At 46.4% G+C, this 26515-nt stretch overlaps 1 protein-coding gene across 3 annotated transcripts in view; it reads right to left on the reverse strand.

Annotated features, from left to right (window-relative positions):
• The window catches only part of VASH2 (vasohibin 2), a 71097-nt gene extending 44879 nt beyond the window's left edge, over positions 1-26218 (reverse strand). The window contains exons 1-4 of one of the 3 annotated variants that reach the window (XM_084624454.1): positions 26089-26215; positions 24934-25382; positions 10152-10240; positions 6738-6794 (exon numbers count right to left, since the gene is read on the reverse strand). In XM_084624454.1, coding sequence (XP_084480580.1) covers positions 6738-6794; positions 10152-10240; positions 24934-25209 — 422 coding nt within the window. In that variant the 5' untranslated portion in view covers positions 25210-25382; positions 26089-26215. Of the gene's footprint in view, positions 1-6737; positions 6795-10151; positions 10241-24933; positions 25383-25841; positions 26062-26088 lie in introns of those variants that run through there. The other 2 variants (XM_084624453.1, XM_084624455.1) reach the window with 2 other exon arrangements.
• Between the last annotated feature and the right edge of the window lie 297 nt (positions 26219-26515).

Below are 26515 nucleotides of genomic sequence, written 5' to 3' on the forward strand. Positions count from 1 at the left end.
CGCTGCTGGATCAAGCCCCATATGTATGCCTGCTCATCCAGATGGACTTCTGGATTTCCACATGATCAATACAATGGAAGTACTGAGCCTTTCACTAGCATCTTGAGAGGGAGACACTTACCAAATGCAGATTTTATAGAAAGCCAAACTCGGAGGCAAAGAGCTATTAAAAGACTTCAGCTAGTAACCCTTGAGAAGGATGGTCTTGTAGTCACTAAAGTGGGCCTAAAAAGATCAAGGTTCAATTCCTGGCTCTGCTCCAAATTCCCATTTTAATGTTGGGCAAATCACTTTCTCTGCCTGCACCGCCATTTTCCATCTGTAAAAAGGGAATAATAATGCCTTTCCCCCACCCTTTGTCTATCCTGTCTATTTAGATAATTGCCAAACTAAAACCAGGATTAGTGACCATTAAGGTTACAGCAGGACACACCCCGCGCACCCAAAACCTTAAAAGCATGTAAATAAGAAGTTTACGGAAAAGACTTGTACATTTCTTGCCACCTTCAAGTTGCCTGCAACACTGCTTCAGTAACACACTCCATGAGGCTTTCACTTCCATCTCCAACAGTTATCCCAAAGCGATACCTACCCCAGCTCCAGACTTGCACTCTAATACCGTAACAGTGACCTCATCTGCGTTTATATCAATTACTACAACAGACCAGCACATCTGGCCAGCACACGTTCCATACATTTGGGAAGTGTTACCTATCAGCTGTGTTCTTGGGGAACAAGGGTGCAGTACCCAGTCTGTCTGACTCACAAAAGACCTTCCCCCTTCCAGCCTCTGCTTGAACCAAAGCCGATCAGAAGAAAGACTTAGAAAAAGCAGTGAAAAGGCTGTGGGAGACCCCTGGGACAAGGGTGACAGGATTAAGGAAACCCTCCTAGCCTCATTTGCATCAAAGATGGGACAGGGAGGCATCCCCATTAGCATACAGAAGGGAGAACAAAGATTCCAAGGCAAGAACCGCATGGAACTCTGGGATCAGAAAAAGCAGGGAAGCACTGCATGATGGGGGTCTCTGTTCCAGATGTTAATGAACCCATGCCCACACACACCCAGCTCAGAAGTTATCAGACCAATTTTAGTAATAAATACTTTATTGGTATCCAAAATAGCCAGGAATAATCAGTTCCTATTGTCTAGCCTGAACAAAACAACTTTGATATATCCCCTTGAGTTATCAGTTTACCCACAAACAAATCTAGTGTTCTCCCCTGAACCACTGTTCTTTCCTTACAAAAACTCCAACTCATGCTCAAGTATGTGTTCTGATGCCTGGATCCAAAATCTGCATCAGTTCCATTGGGACTTCATCTTCTCCTGACTGATCGTGCTGGGGTCTCAGCCTGTCTCCACCCTCGGCTAACACCACAGCCTGGAAACCCCAATCGATTCTAGCTTCACGGAGTCGTGAAAACCAGCTCTCTGTCTCGCGCTCTCTCTAGGTATCACCTTCTGATCCTGACTTGTGTGATCAGTTATAGTTTTCTAAACCTGACTTTTATAATCAAATTTAAGTTAGATTGAATATTATAACTGTTTTGTTTGTTTGGCTCTCCTTGTATGGTTATTACCTGGCAATAAATAACTTTCATGGTTAAGCTGGTTGCTTCTCCCTCTCTCTCTCCCCCCCACTCGTGGGTGTTTTTTGGCTTCCCCATTCACTCTGCAACAACACTCCTCGTACCTAAGCTAAAGGTCCCTGCAGCACCCAAAAATCCTGTGGGGTTTGCTCATCAAGTGGGTTACTAGCAGAACAACTGTGATGTGAAAGTGGGGTTAGGGACGTGCTGAACCTGGGACATATGAGGGTGGCAGCTTGAAAGCGCTGCTCGACCCAGCCTGCTCAGCCATACTCTATTCCAGTGCGGTGCCCATGACATATGAGGGTGACAGCTTGGAAGTGCTGTTCAACCCACCTGCTGAGTCCAGGGACATATAAGGGGTCAGCTTGGGAGTGCTGATTAACCCGGTCCTCTCAGATGCGCTCTGTTAATGTGTGTTCATCTGATTCTGGGGCTGGAAGAACCTAGCCCTGGGGAAACTAGGTCCTGCAGGAGAGCTCCATTGGGAGGGAACTTGCAGAAGGGAGAAATAGAGCTCCGTATGAGAACACAAGTGACACAAGCAGTACATTGATAGAATTACAGAACACCCCCCCACCACCCCCAGAAGAGTAAACCCAATGAATGAGCGTACCTCAAAGTAATGGGCAAATCTGGTAACAGAAGTTATTCTGCCCCAACACTGCTGAAGATAAGCAAATAAACTGGTATAATCACCCTGAAAGCCAGTGTGGTACAGAGCCTAGGACTGGAGTTTGACCTGGATTCTGGGGCTGCAGTGAGTGACCTGTTTCTATTAACTTATTTAAAGCCTGGGGGGAGGGGTGTTCAGCAGCTGTTCCCTAACCATCTTCTAGGTTGGGGTTCATGTATTAGTTAATCATAAGGGTAGGGTAGGGAATGGCAATTTCTACAGCACCAGAACAGGGGAGATTTGAATTCCTGCGCTCTTGTTTCCTAGCTCAGGGAGCTTTCTCCTACATTCCAGGGGTATTTGGTGAGGGAGTCAGAGCGCATCACTCATTTTTTTAGTTTTTCTCAGAAGTAAGTGACTAGAGATCGGCTATGGCATTAATGCTACCGAACTACAATCTGGAGGATTTGCTTTGTGGCAAAAACTTGTTGTTACTATTAAAAAGTTATCTGTGTTTTATAGGCAAACATTCCTGATGCATAACTGATATTCTAGGAACCAGCATACGGGGAGTAACAACGTGGCCAAAGGAGAGGGCCCAGAGTGCTTTAGATTTCTTGAAAAAGGGGTACCAAGACACAGGAGACAATCCAGTGAAAAAACTGCCCAAATGGGTGACTTTTACAGGTTTGTTACCATCAGTTCGTTTTTCCTCGAACCACCATGAAAAATTCAGATTGTGCTCAAAGCTTCGATTCCATGGCTTAGTTTTTGCCATTTCAATGAGACTTTCACAAAACAAAGATTTAAAGCACCTGTTAAAACTCAGCTCTATAACACAACTTATAACTACAGTGATGTTACCTCTGCATCGTACGCTCTTCAAGGCAGGGATTGAGACTTACTGTATGTGTATACTGTGTGGTTCTGATCTCAGGTGGGGTCTCTAGGCATTACCGTAAGAAAAGCGTCCAAAATAAATCTTGTAAATAATAAACTTAATTCATCCTGGCATGAAACTTCTGAACCGAGACCTAGACCAAAAACTTCAAACTCAGCTGTACAATGGAGGGAGGAAAGGGGCAATACATGATCACAATTAAAATTTGAAAGAAAATCCCAAAGAAATGTACAAAGCTAAAAAGATCACAGCTAGCAATAGCTAATGAAAGTAGCTCACCCAGCAAGCTTTTCCCCAGTACTCCTTTGTCATTTCAGGAACAAAATACACTTGGGGCACTCAATGGGTAAACCAACAGGAATCACTACAGAAGCACTGAGCAGTAAAGCCTCTGGAAGCGTCTCTGAAAATATCCATCAATCGCAGCAAGCAGAGTTTGCAACAAAATGGAAAACTTCTATTTGGCCAGTGGCCTTTGATTTAAAACCCAAACTTGGGGCCTGACCCTGCACGGTGCTGGGCACTTCACCGAAGTACTGTGTGTCTTCAGCTGGAGCGAGGGCTCAATTCAGCAAAGCAATTAAGCACAGGCTTAAAGAGTCAGCGACTGAAAGCATGTGCTAGAAGTCAAGCACCTACTTCAGCATTTATTGAATAGGAAGGGATTTATGCACTCCTTACATGGTTTGCTCAATTGGGGCCTATGCACCTGGCTTCAGGCTTCATGAACAGCTGCACAGGGCAGCTGGAAGACACAGTGATGACCAACGATTTCTTCTCCTGCCTGCTTTCCATCCCCACCAGCAGTTTTTTAAAAAAACTAACAAATAAATCCAGCTAGCATTTTATAGCCAATAGCTAAGTAATTGCAGAGCAAAAAATGACTTCCCGACAGAGCCCCTATTTAATCATTGCAATAGCCATGGAAAAATGTGTGTACTTAAAGGGCCAGATCCTCAGCTGGTGTAAATCTGTGTAGCTCCACTGACTTTAATGGAGCTATGCCAATTTACCACACCTGTGGAGCTGGCTCATATCATGCAGTTCATTAGAGTACCTCAAAACAATTTACAGTATTATTCCTGTTTCATAGGTGGGGAAACTGAGGCACAGAGTGGCTGTGGCCAATGTTTTCAAAATTGGGTGTCTAAAGTTAAGCCCCTAAATCCATATACAAGCTCTCTAATGAGCAGCCTGAATTTCAGAGTAAATTAAGTAAAATGTGGGTGCTCAGCTGGAGACCCTCAGCATCTCACAGGACTGAGCCCTTTATGAGAAAGCATTATATTTTCATACAACCTGCAAACAAGCTGAAAGAAGCTGACCAGTCTACCCATGCCTCCAGGTATAAGTGGTTAACTGAGATCACAGAACACTAGCATGATTATGGTAGCTCAAGATCTGAACCATTAGCTGCTTCAATAGTTCTTATTGTAATTGCGTGACAATTGTCAGAATTACCCCCCTCCCATATATAGTAAGTTAGGGTACCCAAAAAAGGCCAGAAGATCAAATGCACCTCACAGGCCCTAAAGTACAGCTAATAGCTGATCAAATCTCAGCTATTATTGCTGGTGACCTTCAAACAAGTAACTTTGATTCATCTGTCAAAGAAAGGACCAGTACAAGCAATGTTACAGTGGGCTTGTAAGGATAAGGCCTATAGCCATATTGTAAGGCCTAAGGCCTTCGTCTGCAGCCAAGTTAAAAGAGCAGCAGCCATTAGCTGAGAAGCAGGAAGTTACATCCTCACATTCCATCTAAATTACATTAAAACAATGTAATATCAGGCCGTTAAGAAGGAGACCCTGCCCTAATAGCACCCACTATCACCAGATAAAGAAACAGATCTTAAGATAGTTAAAGAAAACTTAGTTTGATAGCATTCTGCCTGGCAAGAAACCACTTATCAATAGTTGTGGTTGTGAAATCCTCATTTCCTTATTGTTTTGTCATTATGGTCCCCACTTCCCTATTGTTTGTCTGTATGATCTCTGTCTGGTTCTTTGATTGGTTCGGTCTGTTAAATAATTAATTTTGCTAGGTGTAAATTAATGAAGATGCTGGGGTATGATTGGTTAGAGAATTTTGTTAGGATTGGTTAGTAAAATGATTGGTTAAGGTATAGCTAAGCAGGACTCATGTTTCACTGTATAAACCGGGGTCCAAAAGGCAGTTCTTTATGAACCAACTCCAGGACACAGCCCCATCAGAGCTGCCAGACCTCAACACTCTGCCAATGACACCATGCAGACACTGAAGTCCCCCAGATGGACCTGATCCCAAATGGCCAGCAGGGAAAAGTTCACCTGTCTTATTGGGCGTGGTGAGCATTGTATGTATAGCGTGTGCATTCTGTTTTTAGTGATTATTAATAGAGGATAAAGATCTTACTGTGTAAGGCTCTTTCACCAGTAAAAGGTCCTGCAAACCTGCAGAAAATTACGCCCTGAGCCCTAGGAATTGAGTAAGGGTGGGTGCCCTAGAGCATAAGGTTATGCCTGAGCTCACAGAAGGGTAAGAGAGGATGCCTAAATTAAGAGGGTTACGCCTTGAGCCCTAGGAACTGGGTAAAGGTGGATGCCCCTAGAGTGTGTGAGTAACAGAGAATTTTGTCTGGGTAACAGGCTGAGTTCACACTTCTCATTAGTGATGTAAATTTATTTGCAAATAAGATGCAGCCCATTGCTCCCAGAAAGTTGACATCAGTCACAAAGTGAGGGAACTCTGCTCTTAGCGGTGTTCTTCAAAGCTCTCTACAGGTTGATTTTGTTCTCCATCAATGAAGTTCCTCTCAGACTTTATGAAAAGCCCTTTCAGGCAGGTAATGATGAGAAAAATCTAAGTGCTTCCAGCTTTTATTAAAAAAAGATAGAGATAAATGGGTAAATAAAGGAAATGACTCACATTAGAGCCCATCATTGCCAAGGGGTTACAGGAATATCTTGATACTGGTACATTCTGATTCACCAAAGACCGTCATGTGAGGCCTTAAATGAAAACCAGGGTCACACTGGTTGTTAATACCATTGTGAAATGTACGTATATAGATACTAAAAGGAGTTCCATGGACGTATACTGAAAATATGTTTTTAGTTTCTGTATCACAGCAGAGGTGGAGAAACAGGTTTCCTGTCAGATTGTTTATTCACCTGTCTCTCTGTCAGATGAAAGCTAGCACAAGGGACATCCATTTACATATGAACATACGGAAGGAACCGTGAAGTCAACAGGGCAGCACCACACAGGAAAACAAACAATGGGGAAGGTGGGGGGGTTGTACTGTCTGAGGCAATAAACAGGGAGATAGGATATAAGTAGGAAGCAAGGAAGACTTCCATCATAATGACCCAGACTGGACCTTCTCAATCGATTCCAGATTTCCAGAACTGCCATCAGTCTCAATTGCAAGCTGTACTCGGGCCAGGCATTTATGATTAGTCACAGTGAAGTACAGGAGAGAAAAAGCCTGGGTCAGATCGTTAGCTGATGACTTCAACAGAGCTCTGTCACTTTACACCAGCTGAGGATCTGTATACATGTGTCCAGGAAAAGAATTAGACTATCTCAGAGCCTCAGGAATGTAAGAGAACCAAACCAATCTGCAGGCAGGCAGATGCCACTTACCCACTTAGAGGTCTTGTTTTCCTAATTTCAAAGAACTGAGTTCCTGTGTGATTGTATCTGGATTTTGTCGTTTAAAGTAAAGTAACTTTAAGAAAGAGTCAGATAACAAAACAACAAAGCTCACCAAGGTGATGGAAAGTCTCTTTTCACTCTCAAATTGTAATTTCCGCTGGAAGCATAAAGCAGGTACTAAAAAGCCACCGACTCTCATGGCAGAAATTAAATCCTGTATATGTGAAATAAAACTTAATTCTATTTTCTCAACTGTGAAGAAATGCAAGTGAAAGAAGTTGTTAAATCTGATCCAAATATCAAATGCTTCAAGAAATAATTATTAATTTTCTGGCCAGCTCAGACCCTTCTCCTGTTAGTATGGGGGGGAGGAAAGAATCATAATGGGAAGAATCACAATGGAAAAGAGAAATACAGTTTATAAATCTATCAACAGTCTACCTCATTCATTGTTTAAGAATGCTCATAACCGCGGCCCTTCATGCAAAAAGAATCATGCTATTCATGTAGGTTTCCCTATAGGCAACATGTGGCTGATAATTTCCACATATAAACAGATGTAAGTCCTTCTCTGTGACAGCAAGACAATGAGAACATCTGTTAACAATATGCGGTGGGGAATGAGCCACAAGCACACATCGCACTAGTGGAAAAACAAAATGTCATGACCATTTAACTGAACGTAGCCCTGACTCTCAGCACCAGTGGTGTGAATTTTCAGAACAACTGAGCACCCGCAGCTCCCACTGACTTCAGCTGAAGTTGTGGATGCGGAGCACTGATGAAAATCAGGCCCTACAGACAAAACAGAGCCTGAGCTCTGAGGTGTGTTGCCCTTACTCAGAGCATTCTGAGTAAAACAGAGTGGCATGATAGCCTTCAGTGAGAAACCAAAACCCTGCATTTGAAACCCAGCAGACTTTGAAGCCTGTTTCGATCTGGATCCAAACTTTGAGTTCTCAAGGCCATCTCTAGCACCTACCAAGTAGAGTGGTGTCTACTTTTGAAAAATTAAAAATCCCACATATGCATTTCATAGTGTGACAGAGCCTCCTGTCTGCATCATGCCGTTCCGCCCTTTAATGCGCATTAGCAGAGCTCACTGTGTCTGAGTAGCAATCATGCACCAACAAGTAAAGAAATTCCATGTCCAAACCTAGCCCAATATACGTGTTCTCTAAACAACAGGTTAGCCATGCCTCTCCCTCTCGGGTTCAGCTGCTGCTGTATCTTCTGCTGGTGCTTTGATCTTTATTGCTGCTCTGTCTGGCCTACCAAACCTCCTGCTATTTTTAGATACTCTTCCAACTGTCTGTTTTTCCTCCAAATGCTCACCAGCCCCTCATGCACCTTTGTTTCTACCTCCACTGCCTTTCTGCCAAATAAAGATCAAAAAGTTACAAGAGGAGAGAAATAACTGGCAAATGGAGCAAGATGAAAGAAGCTAATTCAATATTGACTCCTGAGGGCATTCTGCACCAAAAAATTAAAAATTCTGCGCACAATATTTTAAAATTCTGCACATTTTATTTGTCAAATAAATGTGGAGGCTCATTGGGGAGCACAGGCCACTGGCTGCACAGAGATGGGAGACGACTGTGAAGCCCCCCCCAGCCCTCCCACCAGGATATGGACTCAGCGGTGAGGCTGCACCCAATCCTAACACAGCGCAAGGACTGGACCTACCCCAGAAACACCCAAAGGCCCTACCCCTCCATGCCAGGTGCAGCAGGTGTGGGAAGGCAGGCTCAGCAATGCAGGATCCAAGTGTGGAGGGCTTAGTGTGGGGGCATCCAGATGTGGGTTGAAAGGGCTCTGTGTGGGAGGTCCAGATGCTGGGGGAGTGAGGTTCTGGGGTGGGGATCCAAGTGCAGCTGGTTGGGGTTTGGTAGGGTGGCAATCTGGGTGTGGGTGGCTCGTCGAGGTGGTCTAAGTGCAGGGGGAGTGGGGCTCATGGGGGGGGGGTTCTAGATGTGGGGGCATGAGGCTCGGCGGGAGGGTCTAGTATGAGGGGGTCTGGATGCACGGAGGTTGGGCAGATGGGGGAGCAGCTCCCTGTACCAGGATCTCTCCCCTTGCAGCTGAGGAGCGATGAGTGCAGGAAGCACAGAGGGGTGGGAGCAGTTTGCAGAGCTCCCTACAGCTGGGGCAGATATCTGGGGATGGGTCTGACATGGCCCCAGATGCCGTGCAGGGGGACAGGGAGTCCCGTCCTCCCTTGCCTATCCAGGACTAACAGCTGAGCCTGGCGCAGGTTAGGAGCCACCAGCCGGGTCTTCTCCAGTCCCGCCCCCTGCCCCACAGTGATTTACCTCTCTGCTGGCTGCCTTGAGCACCCAAAACATACTGCTGGGAAGGGTCGCATGACCGCTCTTGTGGCTTCCCTTTGCTTCCTGTCAGAAAGTTAATTTTCTGTGAGGAAGCAAAGGAATCTGCGGGGGACAAATTCTGTGCATGCGCAGTGGTACAGAATTCCCCCAGGAGTAAATATTCTGGCCAGTGACTGCTCATTCCATCATGCTGCCTATGTGCTGTGGAAACACAATCAATGTTCCGCGGTGGGGAGAGAAGGGGAAGAAATGCATGTCAGGTTCTGATTAAATCCACAAAAGGCAAGAAACTGAGACGTGGCCCTCCCCTAAGCATCAAGCACTACTCTAGGGCACGCTCACAAACGTGCAGGCCTCATTAGGGGGGTTGGTTTGGAGAGGTCAGGACCAGGTCTCTATTGCCGTTCCTGCACTTTGCTTCAGGGTGGGGAGAGCAGCAGCAAAAGTCCCCAAGCACTAATGCAGCAGGGGACTCCATCTGTGTGTTTTGCTTGAGCAGAGGCTCAAGTTGAGGGGAGAAGAAGGCCTCTTGCATGCCCCTCTGGAGTCCACCCCCAGGTAGCTGAGCAAGTGCAGCCCACCTCCTGGCCCGGGGGCAGCCGAATCCCTCCCTCAGCGAAAAGCATGAGCTGTGGCTGAGAAGGTGAGGGTCGGATTCAGCCTGGAGGGGAAAACACTGTAATCACAGGCTGCAGCTAGGTTAGGAAAGGGGTGGACACTGGCAATGCCAACTGAAAGTGAGCTATCAGGAGAGGCTGGAATATATTTCTCCAGGCACCGTGAATGTTGATCATTTTGAAATTGGCTTATGAGGTTCTTCAGAACATTCCTATTCATCTAGAGAGTTGGCACTTCAGTTAAATTCTGCTCAGTGTCACTTAGGGCTAATTGTGTGGCCCTGAAGACCAGAATGAGGAGCTCAACGCTTTGGTCCCTCACAAAGCTGGCAGAGTGGGAGTTTTTGCCCTCCTGAATTATCCTCTGCCTTTGCGGCAGCCTCGTGTTTCAGTAAGTTACCCCGTGGGTTCAGTGCAGAGTGTAATGACTCTGCTGCCCAACTCAAGAAGGATACTGCAGCATCTTCATGTAATTCTGTATTGCTTGAAGCCATTCTGGGATAGACATGGAGAGCCTGTAGTTTGGCACTGGTGGCACTGAAGGCTGAAAACAAAGAAGGATAAAAAGATGACATAGGTTATTGCTTCCAGGACAACAGCTAGAACAATTTGGCTCTCAAGGCAGGCGCTTAAAGGGATACAATTCAGATTTAAGGGCCCGATAGTGCAAACCCCATATGAAAGCAATCAGCCCCATGCAAATAGTGCAGATTCTGAGCTCAGTTACAACAATGTGAACTATCCGTTCATTGGAGTTACCCTGCATCTACTCTGGTGGGACCACTGGCATGAGGAAGGGGCAGCCTTTAAATATCATCCTAGACTGAGAGATCCTGGCACAGAAACCAACAGCGTTTGCATTTTAAAACTAGAAAAACCAATTTTGCTCAGATTAATGGAATTCCAGTGCTGGATTTGTTCCAGACTCTTCAGAGTATTAACTTCAATTTTAATCTCTGGTTTTATCCATCTTGAGAGAGAGAGAGCTGAACAGAGACAAAGAGCAACTTTGACAATACACATTTTCCCATCTGCTGGTGGTCAGGGCTCATTAACGGAGTGCAGCACTGGACCCTAAGTCCGCTGGCAGGGCCAAAGCTCAAGGATTCATCAGGCCACCCCGGCTCAGCTTTTGCCATACTGTCCTGCCACATCATAATGGTCATGGGAGGCGGAGAGGGGGCTGCCCTCACCTGTGACTAATTAGCTGCCTCCTTGCTGCGGCTGTGGGGCTAGGGCTCAGGTGACAGCTTGAAGATCAGTTGGGGCCAGATTTTGGAAGTCAATGGGAGTTAGGAGCTTTTTGTAAATTCCACTAGGCACCTAAATACCTTTAAAAATCTGCCCTCCAGTTCATGAGAGAATCTCAGGCAGACAGCCTGTGCAGTGCAATCCTGTAAGCGCTGGGTTGGGTTAAAGGGCAAAATTGATATGTTCAGATTATGTTAACTAGTTTTTATTTTGAAGAAATAACTGAAGCCATGAAGAAAGGGACTGGCACCCTGTGGCTGGAGAGTGTTCTTTGGTCAGCAGGCTGGTCAGAGAGCTCACTAGTTTACAATAACCTTTGAGGTGCCAATTATTCTCAACCCAGTTAGTTTTCAGTGGGACTTTGGGACATGCAGTGGCTCACAAGAAGGACTCAGCCATTCACCGGTTCAAGCCTTTTCGGACAGGACCATCTTCAAGGTCAGTTCTAGCTCCATGCCCACTTAAAGCCAATTTCACCAAATCAAACAAAGAATGTTGTATCACTGCCTTGAGGAGACGCACCTCAGTCTCTGCCCCTCACTGCCAGTCTAGAACCTCCCCAGGATATTCACTAAAGCTGTTTCTGTGCCAGCATTATAGGGCTCATTATTTTACCTAGCATTCTTCATCCTTTTGTGCGGGTGATTAATGAATTAACATGACACAAGAAATAAACAAATTTTAAAAAGCTGTAACTTCACAAAGCACTGCAGAAGGCAGTAGCCAGACACCAGTATCCCTGCATTACAGACATTCCAATTTGTTAAGCATAAAGCACTTGTACTAGGGAACCAAGTTCAGGAGGAGCTGTTTATTTAAAATACTAGGCCAAACTTTTCAAAAGTGTCTAGCAATTCTGGGGAGTCCATTTTTGGGTGCCTGCTTGAGACACCTTAAAGGTGCCTGGTTTTCAGAGAGTGGGCAACCAGCACTTCCGGGGGAAAAAAGGGTTCCTTTAAAGTATCACAGGGTGGGCACCCAAAATCACCACAGGTTTTGAATATATAGGTCTTAGGGCCCAATTCTACCATCAGATACATGATACAATTCCATGGGAGAAAAAACTGAGGAGTAAATGGATTGGAGCCCTTTGGGAACTGCACCCACGTATTTGAAGGCAGAATTGGCCTTAAGAATTACCTCCCCATACCTTGTGATGGTAGAATAGTTTCCGATTGTTTCCCAAATTCCTGAACATTTCCTGCAAATCCCTTCAGTAAACTACTATACTGCAGCTGTACCCAATTCCGATTGCCTAATACATTTGAACTCCAGTTTATCATTTTAAACTAGTTTGAATGCTGAACTGAACAAGTAACAACTGCAATCATTATAAACCTAATCTCAAGTAGACAATGTGAATTTTTAATAATTGTATTCACACAGATTGAGCAATTCACACATCCATGGGTTGGGTGTCAGGAAAGCAATGTTCAGAAAAAGTGGGTGAAATCTTCACATTGTTCATGCCAATAGCAAAACTCCTACCAGTTTCAATAGGTCCTTTCACCCAAGGTGTTTAGAAGACTCAGACAGGTTAGACCCAAACTATACATTTTAGACAATTGCTACTGGCAGCCAGATGGGTGATCAGTCCTTTTTCAAAGAAAAAAATAAAATAAAAACACACACATACACACGGATCCTCCAACATCAGTGACATGGAGAAATAAAGTATGGGAAATCCTTTCAATAGAAAATACGACAGCCTAGGATCAAGACATTTATAATGTATGGTTACCATTTTTGGAGTTTGAACCAAAAAAAAATTAAAAAAAATAAATAAATAAACCACCAAACAATAAGACATTGACTAAACACAAATGTGTCTTTTAATGGTAACAAACACAGGTTATAAATCAGATTTGTTAATACTTGTATGGAAAATTCATGTATGTTAAGGATTTTTTAAAATAGCTTTATGAGGAGAAAAATATTTTTCAACATCAATGTGGGTAGTGTAAAGAGACTCATTCACTATTATGGCAACGCTATGTTAAATAAAGTGATCAATCAATCTATAAGGTCTCACTTAACAAAAGCTCACTGTTATAATGATCATTATTTTGTCTCTGATATTTACATGGCAAGGATTTGTAAACCTGTTAAAACCCCCTAAATAAATAAATAGTTAAACAAAGAAATGTTTTGTGTCTGCCTGCAAAATATTCCCCTTTACTTCTTGCAACACAACCATTGGGACACTGGGCTGCTGCACACAGACCAGAATGTGCCCAAAATGCAGGAACTGCACACAGTAAAAATGGTGAAAAATAACATGGATTGTTTCAAATAATTTCAGGTTTAGTCATTTATGCGGTTGTAAACATAAGAGTAAAATCGCCCCTTTCTTTTTACGTTACACAGACACACTCTCATTTTGGGTGGGCTATTCAAAAGCACTCCATGTTAGCTGTACTCTGCTCCCAATGTGAAAACTCCCATTGACTTCCAGAGAAGCCGACTCAGGCCAACGCCAAGCACTCCAACCCTTTATGTTTGTACAGCACCTAACAGAGACCCCAATCCTGATTGGGGCGCTTGGATGCTACCACGCTATGAATAATCTCACAGTGTCCCATTAGGAACAACTCGATAGTGAAGTTTTGTATGTATGTGAAGTCAGAGAATGCAGTTTAAAATGATTTTTATCTTTTTTCAAGCATGTGAGGCACATACAGGCCCTCACAGACAGACACTAAATGGCTCAGGAAAGGTCAGATTTGCAGGATTGTTATGCTTGAAACCATTCCACTATCAATTATGTTAAAGCATGAAGGATGGGTCTGCCTGGAACCCAGGAAGGCCAGGCAAGGAACTCCGCTGTGTCTCAGAACCACACAGCAGACAATTTCCCCCCAAGGTAGCAACCAAGGACCTAATCCTGCAAGACACTGAGCACCTTCAACTTTCCCTGACTTCAGTGGTTGCTGAGGAGGTTCAGCATTTCACAGGCGGTGCTCAGCACCCTGTAGGACTGGGCAGCAAGGGGAAAACAGAAGTTTGTTTTCTGCGGAGCTCTCCATGCTCCAGCCCACACTGAATTTCCAAGCGCTTACAGCTCAAGCCATGCAATAATACTTTCAAACCCAACTCTCTGTGTGCTCAGACAGACAGGGAACCTACAGGCAGTCCCACGGGGGAGGTGTGTGTGTGGGGGGGAAGGTGGCTGCAGAGGCACTATGCCTATGGGGAATGACTCCAGGGCACTGGGCAGCAAGCGCTTCTTTGCAAATAGCTCCACAGGCACCATCCAGTAAGACCGGCTCCTCACCAAGACACACATCTCTGAGGCTACTAGTGCTGACGGCAGTGCTGGTTGGCCTCCCCCACTTCTGCTCCCAAAGCACAAGCCACCTGTTACAGCTTCCTGAGCCCTCTCAACCTCTTCCTCCCAATGCACCCAGGCTGCTCAGACCTGGATTTGGCCCTTCATGCTGTGACAGAATTCAGTTCACACATTCAAGGGTAACATTTGTTGTTTGTGATACGCCAAGCAAAGCAGGCACCTCGGGCTGAAAGCCTCTTACAATAAAGCCTGGAAGCAAAACAGATTAGTAGAAGTTAAATAGCTTAACTCCAGACAGGCCACTCTTCAACTTTCTTCTCAGCTCCGCAAAACTGCCAGGGAAAGACTGTTAACTAGAGCAAACAAGAGACACATGGATGCCCTGGACAGGTAACACTGAGACAAATATTTCCCATGTAGGTCTGAAAACCAATATAACGCAAGAGAAATCTGTGGGCCAGCCTCTCCAGTCTCTTAGGGCAAACCCTGCCGAGAATTCACCTTCTCCACTACCAGAAGAGTGGTAGAAGCAGCTTTATGAGTCACCCTCCTATTCCAGCAGAAAGAGAAGGAAGGGGCATGTTGGAGGATGGGGCGGGAAAAAGGGGTAGGGTTGCCAGGCGTCCAGTTTTCGACTGGAACGCCCAGTCGAAAAGGGACCCTGGTGGCTCCGGTCAGCACCGCTGACTGGGCCATTAAAAGTCCAGCCAGTGGCGCAGCAATGCCAAGGCAAGCTTCTTGCCTGCCCTGGCTCTCTGCCTGCCCCGGCTCCGTGCAGCTTCTGGGAGCAGCCAGCATGTCCCTGTGGCTCCGAGGCACAGGGGCCACCATCGAGACTCTGTGCGCTGCCCTCACGCCAAGCACCAGCTCCGCAGCTCCCTTTGGCCGGGAACCCTGCGGACAGGGGCAGCACACAGAGTCCCCCCGGCCGCCTCTGTGACTCGGGGCCAGAGGGACATGTTACCACTTCTGAGAGCTTCCCGAGCCCCCTTCTTCACCCCAAACCCTTCATCCTCGGCCCCACCCCAGAGACCACACCCCCACTACCACTGAAGTCAATGGAAACAGCAGGTGCTCAGCCCCTCCCAGGATTAGGCACTTGCTGAGGCTGATATAGTTCCAGAGTCCTGAGCTGGGCAATCCAGCACAGAGTCAAGATGCTGATCAGGAAAGACACTGTGCCAGACACATCTAGTTGTTAGAAGGACAAGTTCTCCATGTAGATCAGATTACCTGAATATCTACAGAGGGGTACAGGTAATTGCACTGAAAACCTTGTTAGTTCTAATTCCAGCAGTCGGGGGATAGGGAAAGGAAGTGGTGAATAGGTTCTGTGTTTGACGAAAAGAATGGATCTAAAAGCTAGCCAGCAGATAACACATATTTAAGTAAATTTTTAGTATAAGCATCAAACAGCCAGGAGTTTGCTTAGCAAGTTTAAATGACAGTAGAGAGCTCGAATGCTGAAAATTATCAACACTGCGTGGGCAGGTGTTATTCTATTTGCAATATGCAAGCAATTACAAAAGCCAGTGTCTTAAATAAATACCAGAGGTTAAAACCTAGCTCTGATGAAGTTTTGCTCATGATTTCCATAGAGCAGAATAGGGAGGAAGGGTGGTCTTGTGGCTGTGGCACTAGCCTAGGCCTTGGGAGACCTGGGTACAGACAAATCACTGGGCCTCTGTTCCCCGTGTGTAAAACAGGACAACAGCACTTCCCTACCTCACAGGGGCGTTGTGAGGATAAACACAGTAAAGATTGTGGAGTGCTCAGATACTAAGGCAATTGGGGTGGGGGGGCATATAAGTACCATAGATAGAGCCAGGATGTCACCCCAGGTTAGTACTGTTGCACCATTTACTATTAACATATCTTGACAGAGCTGTCAGACCAAAGGTCCTGTGTCTCCTCAGGAAATTTTAGTTTCAGAAACCCATTAGTCTCTTTCTCCTGTGCTGTCCCCACTGAGAGTCTCTCTTCTCCTTGCCACATGCAGGAAGCGAAGTGACAGGGACCCTACTTTCTGAAGCACCCTTTGCCGCTCTCATTCGAATACCAAGGGAACACGTACCGTTTGGCTTCAGAGGCACTGACTCTTGGTGGACAGCTACTCACTACTCCCTGCAGAACATCACCTATAGGGGAGTGCATCACAAGCAGAAATAGCCTGAGGAAACCTTCCTCCAAATAATAATAATACAATTATATTCTCTATAGTGTAGTTCACATCATCTGTGTACTTACTCAGAGACAGAGACTTTGAGTTAAATACATAGGGCCAAATTAGTCTTTGGAATAACTCCATGGATCATTACAGTTATGCTAGGGATGAATTTGGTCCATGGAATCCAAGTGAACTTCTGAAATTTATATCTGAGGACTGTCTTATAAACAAAGAACTCCAAAAGCTAAAAATCTCAATGCGCTTTATTGTTTTATACCTTGAGTAACACTAGCTGGATAAGATCATTATAAATTAACATCTTTTAGCACACCATTTCTGAGACTGGGGTCCGCAAGGGTACTCCAGGGGATCCGCCGGCCCCGCTGATCAGCTCCTTCCCCTCCCTCCCAGTGCTTCCTGCAAGCTAGGGAACAGCTGTTCAGCAATGTGCAGGAGGAGTTGGGAGGGAGGGGAGGAGTTGAGGGAGGGAGGGGGAGGAGTTGATCAGTGGGGCCGGCGGACCCCCTGGAGTACTCTTGGTTCCCTGGCGTGACGGAGGTGTTGGGAGGGAGGGAGAGGAGCAGGGATGGGATGCACTCAGGCAAGGGGGCAGAAAGGGTGGAAGAGAAGGGGCAGGGGTGGAGCGGGGGCAGGAAGAAGTGGGGCAGGGGTGGGGCCTTGGCGGAAGGGGTGGCATGGGGGCAGGGTTTGGGGCTGAGCGGGGCGCTTGGGGGTCCACGAAAATTTTTACATCAAAATGGGGGTCCTCGGGTTGCTAAAGTTTGAGAGCCTCTGTTTTAGCACATTTACAACTAGGCTAAGCAACTAGGGGTAAGTTCCATGCCTCCAACTTGCATTTTTCCATTCAATTTACACCTAGAGTTGGCAACTACTCCAGACAAAGGTGCTAAGTTCAGTCCTCCCACAATTCTACCTGCTCATTCCATACAAACAATGCATGAAATGCTAATGCAGCAAAGTTTTAGCCTCCCATTTAAAAGAGAAGCGTGGCTCTGTGTCAATACTATGCCATCAAAAACAGAGTACTCCAGTCATAGCCACATGTCCCAACAGATGCAAGACATCTGCAAGAGTTTGTAATGGGATAACTGAACAGCTGAAGGAGCACAGAGTGGAAGGAAACATGAACCCAGCCATTCATAAATTATAAAGTGAGTGACAGATTAACAGAGACATACAACAAAGGGGCAGATTCTGATCTCATACCAATGCTATTCAAGAATAATTCCACTGAAGACAAGGGAGCCACCCCAGTATAAGATATGGGTGAGACCAAAGTCAGGTCCAAAGTCTGTATTAAAGCCCACACAGAGAGGAGGGATTGTCTTGAGGCTAGTACTTTTCACAGGACTGGGTTTCAAGCAATATGGATTCTATTGATAGCCCCGCCACAGGCTTCCTACATGACCTTGTGCAAGTCACTTAATGCCTCTGCACCTCAGTCTCCCCTATGTAATACTTACTGACCCCAGCACCTGATTCTGTGCCCTCCCTCCGTAAGTACTCCCATTATTACTCAGCAGAGTGGAGCCATCAGAGTGACTGTAGGTAGGCTTCACTCATTAGCGTTTGCAAGACGCTTCGAGAGCAGAGGCTAGCTGACACTATAGCAAAGGCTCTATAGTTGGCACTAGCTAAAGGACCAGAACAATGTACTAGGCGCTGATAACAAACTGAAGATGGGGGCAGGGTGGGAACGGGGACAATCCTGAAGATGCTGGCATTTCCAAACTGGCCACTCCATCGGGTTTGAGAGAGAGAGAGATCTTCATTTCCAGAGAATCTGGCGTTGGGAGGTAGAGGGAGAAAAATCAGCCTTGTGTTTCTGTAACTTACATCTGTCCCACTAACAGCAGCCCAACAGACAAACTCAGGAGCTGCTTACTGCTCCACACTAAGAAGTTCTGAGTCTAATGCTAAGGTGATTAGCTCAGTCAAATGCAACGGTCTGGAAAGGGAGGAAAAGTCATCGCCCATCACTGGGAATTAAAATGATTCAGAATCCAAACTGAACTCATCAAATTCACGCAAGTAGCTATGTAAATAGAAATCAGGTTCAGCTTTTAGTTACTGAAAATATAAAAGAGACTAAGATTCACTTTTTAGAAGGAAGGTGTAAGCTAGTGGACTCTCTTACCAGCTTGAGAAAGATCAGTGCTACACCAGTGACTACTTCCGGCCCTGGCCTCCGGGCACAAGTTATTGGTTAACCAGATACTTAGGCAAAATATCAAAATAAAGAAGTTCTTCTGCCCTACCCGGGCTACAGTCCCAGGGACTTTTCTCTCACCTCTCTCAGCCAGTGCCCTGACCCAGGGATTTCTATAGGAACCTTTCTATGCACTACAATGCTTTTCTTCCCCAGTCCATTTACCTAGGACCCATCCAAGAGCCAGGGCTCCATTTTCTACTCCTTGTAGTTCACCAGCCCAACTGATCATTTGTGGGCCTCTATAAGGACCAGGTGCGTTCAGGCAATCATTTGTCCCCTGGCATCAACTGGGAGGCAGCTAACTAGTCACAGGTGCGACTGGGCCCATCTCCCCTTAAAGGTGCCTGAAGGTCTCCTGTTGCACCATAGAGGAAGGAGAATGAAGCACTAGGAGATGGTAATTCTCCCATTGATCAGGAAGTAGTAGCCTGACCTTTCAGGAAAAGAACACATGAAACTATCCAGCTGTCTAGTTTGACAGGTATCAAGTGTTATCTCTACACTATTACAAGGCTCGCGTGTACATAACATGGAATGGGGATTCAACTCTGAAGATACTGAAATGCACCACCAGTGCTACCCAGCATTCAGCTATATCAGGTGGCCTTCCGCGTGCTGGTATACTTGGAATGTTTCTGCTGCAAGTAGATCGTTCCCCAGTTGCTTCATCAATCACAGACATTCCAAGCGTAAGTCGTATGATGCAGCAAACCCTTTGGGACTGGAAAGCAAGGGGAGAGAATCAAGTCCAGTATGTGCTTTGCTATCTTCGAATTGCAACTAGAGATGCTGGTCAACAGTGAAGTCGTCAAAGAAACTCTGACCTTTCAGTCCTTTCCACTCAAGAGGAAATCTACAGATACAGGAAGGCCTACACACCTTGTCTAGCCCTCTACACTCTGAACGGAAAAAGTGTGCGTGTCTTACAGTCTATATACCACCACCATTGCCCACACAAACCAGATTAAAAATAAAGTGTTTCAAGTCAGCTAAAGGGTCCACAACAGAGTCTAAATCTAAAGACTATCACCAGGAAAAGTGTTGCCAGATACACAAAGAGCAGAACCTGCTAGAAAAGACACCAGTACCTGATGTATTAACACAAGATCCCAAATCCAATCTCTTCCTAACACAAATTGCCTATGGCTCAGCTAAAAGATGGCACAAAACATAATGCAAAGAAAAACTCCATGAGCCTGTGAGTAGCATAGTAAAGTGTCAGCAGCCAAGCAGCTATGATGTTATCATTAGTACCATAGTTTACAATATTGCACTCCTAAGCAGGAGTAGATCACATTCCAGGACAAGACCTGGTCCATGCTATTATTTTAACGGGGGAGAGGAAAATCAAAGAAATAAGCAGCAGGGACTACACTAGGAACCCAACTGCTGCTGACTGTGATTGTCAACACATTGTGATTGTCAGCTCCTCCTGCCATCCCCTCTCAGTCTGTGTTGGAAACACTTTGGCCATTGGTTTAGACAGCTTGATCCATTTCCATGTCATTAATGAAGGCATGACAAGTGCTTCATTCCACCAGGTGCAGCTGGACCCTTCATCTAACAGCATCTCATCCTGGCTACTTCCTATAGGACCCAGGAACTGCCGTAACAGCATAGACCAATGGCCCACATGCAGTATCATTGACCTCTGCCCAGGACATACCTAACACTTCAGAGGAAGCATGACACGCTGAAGTCAAACCTTCCCACTTCACGTGGATCTTAACTGTCATTTGAGAAACACCTCCCCAGGGAAGGGACGCTCAGGTGACAGTCACTTATCTTTCCAACTTCCATATGAGTTACTTTGCTAGGCCCAACTCCACACGCCCTTGCAGTAAAGCCCTCCCAGGAGTAGGGAAGAGAATTCAAGAACTCCGCTTGATTCAGCCAGTTCGTCTTGTAGGATTTCTGCTCCATGCTCCTACCGGGGGCAGGGCTTTACAGCCTTAAAGAGAGCAGAGTGTGGGCCTTCAAACTCCAAGAGAACCTGAGGCCCCATGGGGAAGGGATGTTCCAGACGAGTGGATTCTTTGGGATGGGCTGCTATGGGTTCTCCACGCTGCACCTGAGCTCTACGGCCTCCAAGCAGGGGAGGTGATGTGGTGATCAGGACTGCTGACTTTCTGGAGGATAACTCTGGTGTTTGAGCCCGAGGGGAAGAATCCTGGGGAGTGACTGCTCCTGGTTGCCACATGCAGTGCCACAGCGGTGCAGTGCTCAGACAGAGGGGCTCCTGCAAGCTCAAGGAAAGGGGAAAAAAGCTGGAAACTTAAGCCAAGATCCACAGAGGAACTTAAATCCAGATTTAGGCATCACTACAATCCACAAAAAACCCCACTCAGCGGCTGCCGAACCCTGTAGGTGCCTTAAACTCACACAGCACCCTACATTTTTGTTGCAGAAGTTCCCTGAGCACCTATATTTCTGCATCTGGGCATGTGCACTTCTGCCTTGCTTTAAGCAGGAAGGCCTACACACCGTGTCTAGCCCTCTACATTCTGAACGGAAAAAGTGTGCGTGTCTTACAGTCTATAGACCACTACCACTTTTGCCCACACAAACCAGATTAAAAATAAAGTGTTTCAAGTCATCTTACATTTCAAGTCTTACTTACATCAAAGTCCCAGAGTGATCCACAAACTGGGGGAAGATAGGCACTCCTCCTCTTATCTTGCCTGTGGGGCCCAATCAGTAGGCATACTGAGTACACCTAACTCCATACAAAATGCCTGGGGACAGGAAGAGGCAGCCTCCCTTTAGCCCAAAGGTTAGGTAACATCTCTGGGATAGGGGAGACCCTGGTTCAATTCCCTCTTTGTCTGATAAGGCATTTGAATAGCGATCCCAGACCTCTCAAGTGAGTGCCCTAACCACTCAGCTAAGGAGTGAGAATCCCTGTCTCTGGCCTAACTAATTATTCAACTTCTACGGAAGAGACAGAGAGAGAGTCCCACATCACAATATTCCACAGTCCAATGATTGATACCCCCTCCTGAGAGGCGGGGAGCCCTTGTCCAAATCCCTTCTTATCAAGTAGAAGGCAGAACTGAACGGGGGTCTCCCACATCCTGGGGGAATACCCTAACTACTGGGCTAAAAGTTATAGAAGAGGTCATGGTCATCCTCCTGCTCCTCCCCATCCCAATGGTCCATTGTGTGGCACTAGGCAAGTGCCTAACTCATTCTTGTAAGAAACGGCTTAGGCACCTAAGCCACCTGACTCCGGGAGAGGAGTTCCCAGTTGTGAATCATAAGCAGAGATGGGCACCTCCCTGCAGCCCAGACTTACGTGCTGAACTCTGTCAGAAGGGTGGAGCTTAGCCCTCCCCACTTCTTGGCATCTCTCATTGGCTAGCTCAGGCATCTTCCCACCTAGCATATTGGCTTTTACATGAAGCCTAGGCACCGAACTCAGGCTTTGTGGATCCCAAAGTTGTTCGAGTGATTTTCTCAGTGCCTAAAAGTTAGGCATTGCAGTGCCTAAGTCCCTTTATGGATCTGGGCCTTTTCTCTTCTTCTCCTTCCATGAATTTGCCCACCTCTGTGTCACAGAGCAGAGAGAAGCACAGGGCTCCTAGTTACTAACCTAGGCAAAGAACAGGGATATAACTAGCCATCTGAAGTTCATACACATACTACATTTATCAAACCATTCCCCCCTGCCCATCCCAATCTTCTTTCCCAGGAGTAAAAACTCCTGATCTGCACTAGTGTAGATCTCACCACTAGAGAATCAAAGCCATAATCTCTGAGGGTAGACAGATAGTTAAATACAGTATGATTACTAATGCAGTAGCAGAGAGACAACCAGAGTGTGAAGAGCAAAACAAACCTGCTAGTCTCAGCAGGAAATGTTGCCAGCAGAAACGTTAAACTGTTCACCATGGCTTACATGCCCTATGTCCACCTACCCCCAGCTCAGTCGTTCATTAAACTAATATGTTAATGCAAAGCTACATGCAAACTATCTATTCCTCACCAAGGGTTTTTCAGTCTTGCATTCATAAATCAGTAGAGATATAAGGGGCGGGGGGGAAGAGATGGGCTCCAGCTGTGAAGTCCAGTCCCCGACCTAAACTTTGCCAAAGTCTCATAAACACACATTCTAGGTGAAATCCTGGCCCCACTGAAGTCTGTGGGAAATTTGCTATTGAACGCAATGGGGCCAGGATTTCACCCTCTTTATTAAGAGAATGTCAAGCTTGTGCAATTATTATTATTCCTGTTTATTACTATAGTGCTTAGGCACCAACCAAGAATGGGGGCCCCACAGTACAAGCCCACACATACACTTCATGAGACAGAGGAAAGCAACTGCTGTACTAAGTTTCTTGAGATCTCAGGGTTCTGCCAAGGCCTAGAGCCACTTACTTTAGCCAGGTATACAAGGCACTGCACAGAGTACGTGGCAGCCCCTGCCCTAATGAGCTCACATTCTAAACAGAGAAGACAGACAGAGGGTAAAAGACAGGGATAGAGCATAAATAAAGAACTCAAAGGCCAGGAGAGTCCACAGCACGGTTGTAAAGTCAAGGTTTAAGATTGCTTTGGCTGAGGCAGGACCCCTTAAGAGCTCTTCCTCATTCAATCTGGAACATGGCCACTGTGCAGCTGAGCGAATGGTACCTTTGCGCACTGCGCAGCTGCGGTTCCGTCGGAACGTTGCTTTTCAAGTGTCAGGGGTGTTCCGAGTGCACGGTCCATGCGCGAAGGGCGGTTTTCATGCTCTCCTAACTGCCAGATCAAAACCAATATTCACCGGAACACTCCAAGGCACTTCTCAGTGAGGGTTGTTAACCTGCTAATTTTCAAATTAGGTTTGGTCTAGACCGCTAAAAAAAAAAAAAAGTGTGTTTTTACCATGGATTAACTAGAGTGCACTAGCTAAAACCCTAGTGGGGACAAGGCATTTTAGTTTTACTGCAAGGTCAACCACAGGTGGAGGGTATAGCACCAACCTTGCCTACCAGCTACCTCACGGAAAACTCTATAGTGCAACTCAGCCTGGATGTGAGGACCTAAACAGAGGTCCACGTCTAAATCTTGCAGATTCTTTCAGCAGAACATCAGCAAAATAAGACCTTTCTTGTCTTTTCACACAGCAAAACTCTCATCCAAGCTCTTGTTATCTCGCATCTTGATTACTACACCATCCTTTTCCCTGGCCTCCACAAATGTCCCACTCAGATCCATTCAGAGCATTGCTGCAAAGATCATTTCTCTAGCCTATCGCTTTGGTCACATTACCCATCTGTTGGCATCCCTCCATTTGCTCCCTCTTGTCTATCACATTAAATATAAGCGATTTGTCTTCCCTTTCAAAATCTTTCACGACCTAGCCCCACCCTACCTATTATCTGTCATTCAGAACTGTAAGGTCTCCTCCCACTTCCACCCGGGCCCATGAGGCCAGTCACCATTGCCCTCTTGTTAAATTTTCAAATAAACACCTTTGTGCTTTCTCCCATTTCCACCCAGGTATACCGTCAGGCCCACAGGCTTCAGAAGCTGGTGTTCCTTCCAGCAGAGTTTTCACCAAGTTAACCCTTAGAGGGTCCCATTTAAACCCCACACTTGGGAGGCGTTCCCTGTACACATCTGCAAAGCCACCTCATTATCCACCTTCAAATCCTTCCTCAAAGCTCGCCTTTGCTGTGATGCCTACCAAAAAAACTTGACAAGTTAGGCTGCTGATGTGCAGAGACCATAGCCTATCATACTGACCAACATCATCTGTTTCCTTGGATACAGACAAACTGATGGGGAAGTACATCTGTTGTCTTTTTTCTTACAAACTAAGTATTAACTCTTTGGGGAAGGGACCATCTTTTTGATCTGTTTATGTACCCCACCTGGAAGAATGGGGTCCATGCCTGGGGCTACTAGGTGCTGAAGCAATAAAAATAATAGAATATGGTGCTTTATCTCTATTAGGATTTTATACTGAGATAACTAACATGCAATAGTTATCTCACTGTTAAAAACAAAAAAACCTTTGCGGCATTGAAGACTTGCATTGCCAGTGCAGCATTAGAGCTGTCAACAAATAGTTGCAAACATATACATATATTGGCAGAAATCAAGCCTAGAAACCCATAGGTGATGTTTTCAAGAAATTATTCATGATGCAAAACAGGTGCTTAGAATGGAAACACTTAGGCATCTTTAACTATAGCTTAAGTGCAAATAACAGCTATAACGTACACATACACTTCATGAGACAGAGGAAAGCAACTGCTGTACTAAGTTTCTTGAGATCTCAGGGTTCTGCCAAGGCCTAGAGCCACTTACTTTAGCCAGGTATGCAGCATTCCTTATTGTCTCCACCATCTCTCTGCCTGCAGGGTGCACCTTTGCCACATGCACCCACATCCTCTCCCAGGTCTGCCCGTCGATTGGGAAGCCACTTTTATTGACGAGGAAAAGCACCCCTCCATCTTTGTCTTCTTCTTCTGAGCCCCCGTTGTTGGCTGTGCTGACAGGCCGTGCATGAGTGCTCCTTGACCGGCCCCCTTTGGCTCCCTTGGGATGGGGGCAGTGGTGGGCATTGGAAGTAGAGCCTGTCATGATGGGTTTGAATTGCGAGAGTAGTCCAAGTAGGACGTATGTATACAGTTCAATGCCACAACAAGGAAGCCTTATCCATCTCTCACTTGCTGCCACAGCAACTAGGCAGAGTGGTTATTAGCTAAAATTAGCCAGCGTGAGTGCTGCTGGGTTTGTTCTCTTGTGGGCTGAATCTAAAACCAGCAGAGGGTGAGAAAGAGGGGGAAAGAGAAAGCATGTTAGCAGAAGAAGAGGAGCAGAGTTTATGCAAAGCATTCAGCTCACTGCATCACCTAAGGCTGGCACACGAGAGGATAACAACATGGCTAGATCCCTTTCCGTATCAACTAAGACTGACAGACAAAAGGAAAATAGCAATCTGGAGAGACACCTCTCTGTAAAACTCCTGCAGGCGTCACACAAGGGTGACAATAGCAATCTACCTAGATCTCTCTCCCCGTATTACCCCTGGGGTTCCCAAAGTGACCTGGACCTGGCTAGATCCCTCGGCATATCGCGCCTAGGGCTGTCACTCTGGCTAGATCCCTGTCTGCATCACCCGGTTCAATCTCAGACAATGCCGGAGTCCAAAATGCAAACGCAACAGAATCCCCCTCGAACTGAAGCCCAGAGACCCCGCACTCCACACTCACCCTCTCCTCTTTCCTCGGAGGTGGGTGATTCTGTGCCAGCCGCCAGCAGCAGAGACCCAGGCTGCAGCACGACCAGTCTTATATCAGGCTCAGCTCCAGACGGGTCCGCTCGCAAGCGATCCCCAGCAGCAGAGGGCTGGGCAGGGAGCGGGGGGCTGCCTGGCTGCTTCCCCCGCTGCTGCTGCTGCCGGCCGCTCTTTAACAGACATTCCACCCCTGCCCTGAGTCCGCCCCCCCGCCGCCTCACCTGGTCGCAGCGGGATTCATTGCGCCACGGACCCTCCGGGAGGCTGGGGCTGCTGCGGCTGCCTCTTTCGCCTTAGCCCATGGTCCATGATTGTTACTCTCTGACACGTAACCCTGTTACCCGGCAGCCGCCGACGTTCCGAGCGCCCCTATTGGCTGCCGCAACAAAGAGGGGCGGCCCCGGGAGCTGGAAAGCCAGGCTGAGAAGCTTTGCCGAGTTCTGCTTGGCGGTGATCCTGCCAGGGGGCGGGGCCAGCGGGAGAAATCTGAGCACTCAGAGCTGGAGCTGAGCTGCCCTCGGTGCCTGGAGCTCCCAGTGGTTCAGTGCGTTTAAATCATAAATCGGGGTGTTACATGTTAGACATTTGTGCGCAGATGAAGATTAATTCTCTAGCACAGTATTCTGTGTCGGAACATTTATTTAACAT

The sequence above is a fragment of the Lepidochelys olivacea genome, assembly GCF_965140295.1.
Source record: "Lepidochelys olivacea isolate rLepOli2 genome assembly, chromosome: 3".
Classification (NCBI taxonomy): Eukaryota; Metazoa; Chordata; order Testudines; family Cheloniidae; genus Lepidochelys; species Lepidochelys olivacea.